The following is a 3585-nucleotide window of genomic DNA, read 5'->3' on the forward strand; positions in this document are numbered from 1 at the left end:
ATATTGACTTCCATAGAACTAACTATGGCAAGAATGAAGCTTTAAGTCGAATGAGCATTTTATATAACTTAAACTGTTCATCGATAGATTTAAATTTAAATAAGGTGGGATTAAAATGATTGTTTAGAACCAGTGCTCCACTATCATAAACGTTCTCATTTTATTTTTTGTTCTGTAATAGTTAAATGCTAATTTTGTTTTGTATTTTGTGCGTGTGTTAGGCTATATTTGTATTATTTTTTACTAACAACTAACACATGTACTTATGATGAGCCTCTGATCGTAGTTTGATGCTTGCTATAAGCTTACTACTTTCTGAAATTCTGAAGTGTAAATATTTATTTCCTTCAATTTGACATTATTGTACATGGTGGCTTCTTGCTAGTTGCTACACAAAGTATTTTGGCACAAAGATTCCGATAATTCAACAATTTGCCATTCCTACATTAAGTACTTTCAAAAACATTATTCGACAAAAAGTTGCACTGCAGTGTTTGATGGTTGCTCTTCTTTGGAATACAGTAAAAGAAGAGTAAAACAAAATCGAATAAAATGGACTTTCGAAACGAAATACATATATCTGAATACCATGTAAAATTAAACTTTCAATTAATTCGGAAGCAGAAACTATCTTTAAATTTATTTCAATTTTTAATGGAATAAGCAAAACAAAAGTTTAAACAATTATCGGATATGGCGTCACTTCCACTATAATATTCAATATTATTTTTATTCCATATCAGAGATTCTTTCAATAATGGTAGTCTTTCTATTCAAAATATCATACCGCACCTTAATTCAATATCAATCAGAGCTGTTACAATAATTGAAGACATTCAAAAATAGATAAGATACTGAAGACCTCTAAACAACCAACGATGGCATTTTTATAATTTTAAACACTTTAGTCTTTCTCTTACCAAAACCATGGGTTGCTATAAATTTTGTTCGTCGTTACTTCTAATTCAAATTATATATTTATGGGTAACATTAAGTCACGCATCGATCAAATGTTCTGGTAAACATTTGGCAAACAAAATAGAAGTAACAAATCCATTTAAACATATAATTTTTCCCTAGAACGTAAAACTGTATTTTGCTACTGGGCAAGCTGGGCAATTTATCGATCAGGCAATGGGAATCATAATATTGGACAAATCGTTCCAGAATATTGCAGCCACGTTATCTTCACTTTTAGTGGTTTGGATATAAATGGAGAAATTACCAGTCTAGATCCAGATGCTGACTTTAAAAATGGTGAATATTTGAAAACGTTTTTAATTTGAATAATGGTTAGGTAATACGTCACAGGGGGTTTCAAGGACTTTATTGCCCTGAAGCAAAGAGATCCTTCGGGTTGCTTGAAGGTAATTCTAGCCATAGGTGGATGGGGTGAAGGATCAGAAAAATATTCATTGGTAAGTAGAATTGAATTCCTTCATTTTCAAAAAAATATATACAAATTTTCATAATTTGTCTAACAGATGGCAGAGTCGGCGTCTAGCCGTGAAAAATTTGCCGATAGTGTTTTACGTTGGCTTATTTTTTATGGATTCGACGGAATCGACATTGACTGGGAATATCCTACACAACGTGGGGGCTTAACGATTGATCGTGAAAACTTTACCGAACTGTTAAAGGTTTTGAAAAAGAAACTATCTCCAAGAAACCGAACCCTATCAGCTGCAGTATCCGGATCTCTTGAAACTACCAAATTGGCTTATGAAACTAACCTTATATGTAAAGAACTTGACTTCTTATCGATAATGGGCTATGACTTGCATGATAGCAATGTGACAAGTAATCATTCACCGCTAGAAGCGGAAGGTGAGGCCACTACTTCCCGCTCAACTATATCTTCTACTATAGATTTCTATAGAAGAAGTGGATGCCCAGGGGAAAAAATTCTCTTGGGTGTTCCAGCATATGGCAGAAGTTATGTTCTTAAAGATGCTCGTATAACTGCTTTGGGAGCACCTATTACTGGCAAAGGAAAAGAAGGTACATTTACACGTGAAAAAGGATTTTTGGGATATAATGAACTATGTGAGATGTTTAAAAAGCACAAAGGTTTTAAGAGGGAATATTCCGCAAAGAATTCATCAGTTTATGCGTTCAATGGTAAACTGTGGGTTAGCTATGACGATGAGCGAACAATAAGGCAGAAGGCGGAGTATGTTTTGAGAGAAAAGCTTGGGGGAATGATGCTATGGTCGATTGATACAGATGATTTTCGAGGAAAATGTTCAAATCAAATGTATCCTTTGCTGAGGGCTATGAATGAAGGATTAAAATGGGAGTCAAAGACCAAAAAATAAAACAATTTTAAAAATAAATACGAACTTTTTCAGAAAAAACTTATAACAGGTATATTACAATGGGGGTTTATTGAAGTAGGTATTCTACGTTGGCTTCAATATTCTTTCATTGTTTCTAGGGAATGCTTTTGTTTTTTGTTTATTTATTGCAGCTATAGCACGTTTCTAAAAGATTTAACCTAGGGCTTAACTGGTCCTAATGGCATATCCAATAGCTGTGGGATTATGTTTTGCAATTTAAAGGACTCATTTGATATTAAAAGAAACGGCTGCAAAAAGTGTCAACGGACAGAAGGTAGGTTCAGGCGACATAAAGAACTTGAAGTTTAAAGTATCTAATTGGCCAGCTGAACAAAAAATGTCCTTCCAATTAAGACAGCTTTATTGAAAGGTCAAGTCCACTTATGTCAAAATGACAGCTGATCATGTTTTTTTACTCAAATGAAAGCTCAACTTTAATATTCTGTATTTTCTACATAGTTATTGTTTGTGCAAAAGAGAAAAGAAATAAATAATATTTCTTTAAAATGCAAAAGATAAGTCGTGATGGATTTGTTAATTGCTTAAGAAGTTTTTTGTAGACAAAATTGGTTTTTGGCACGATCAACTGAAGGTGGGCGCTAGTGATGTAAGCTTATGACACTTAAAAATGCCTTGCGCAAAATTTGCAAATGAAAACCCATTAACTGATCGGCGGTAATTTTCTCCGATCTGTCCAAAATTATCGTATTTTCTATCATCGTAACCGTTCAGATGCACAAATCGAAGAAATCTACGAAACAAATTCAACTCATGCGTCAAACTTAACGCATATAATTTTATTCGATGCATGACGGTGTGTATAAACAATTTTATTCCGATGTTCCGAAAATGTATTACGTATGCAAATTTTAAGATTGATGTTAATGCTAAGCAAGTGTTGCAAGGAAAAGATTTTATGTTTTCTTTAAAAAGAATTGTTTCGGGACTTAAATTGAGATTATTTTCTTAGCAAAAAAAGAAATCAATACAAGTCAAAAGCAATTGTAAAAGCAAATGTTCTGGTGTTCTGGAAAACGAAAAACGTCTCGACCAAATGATGATGCGTTGAATTGTTTTTTGCTAAGTCCTCCGACAGGTTCTCGTTGTTGAAACTGCTTTCGGAGACCGATGATTTGTGTTTAAGCTGCTCCAAAACAATAGCAAATACACTTTTATTTAGGCAAAAGTTTTTATTTAATCTGGAATAGAATTAGAAGATAAGAAGAAATAGAAGATACACTGCCGC

At 33.4% G+C, this 3585-nt stretch overlaps 1 protein-coding gene across 1 annotated transcript; it reads left to right on the top strand.

Annotated features, from left to right (window-relative positions):
* Window positions 1–980: 980 nt before the first annotated feature.
* LOC129942596 (probable chitinase 2) lies at window positions 981–2318 on the top strand. Its single transcript, XM_056051610.1, has 4 exons — window positions 981–984; window positions 1081–1257; window positions 1312–1418; window positions 1485–2318. The coding sequence occupies exons 1-4, from the start codon at window positions 981–983 to the stop codon at window positions 2316–2318; spliced, it is 1122 nt and encodes a 373-aa protein (XP_055907585.1).
* The last annotated feature ends 1267 nt before the right edge of the window (window positions 2319–3585 follow it).

Source organism: Eupeodes corollae, chromosome 1 (genome assembly GCF_945859685.1).
Source record: "Eupeodes corollae chromosome 1, idEupCoro1.1, whole genome shotgun sequence".
Classification (NCBI taxonomy): Eukaryota; Metazoa; Arthropoda; class Insecta; order Diptera; family Syrphidae; genus Eupeodes; species Eupeodes corollae.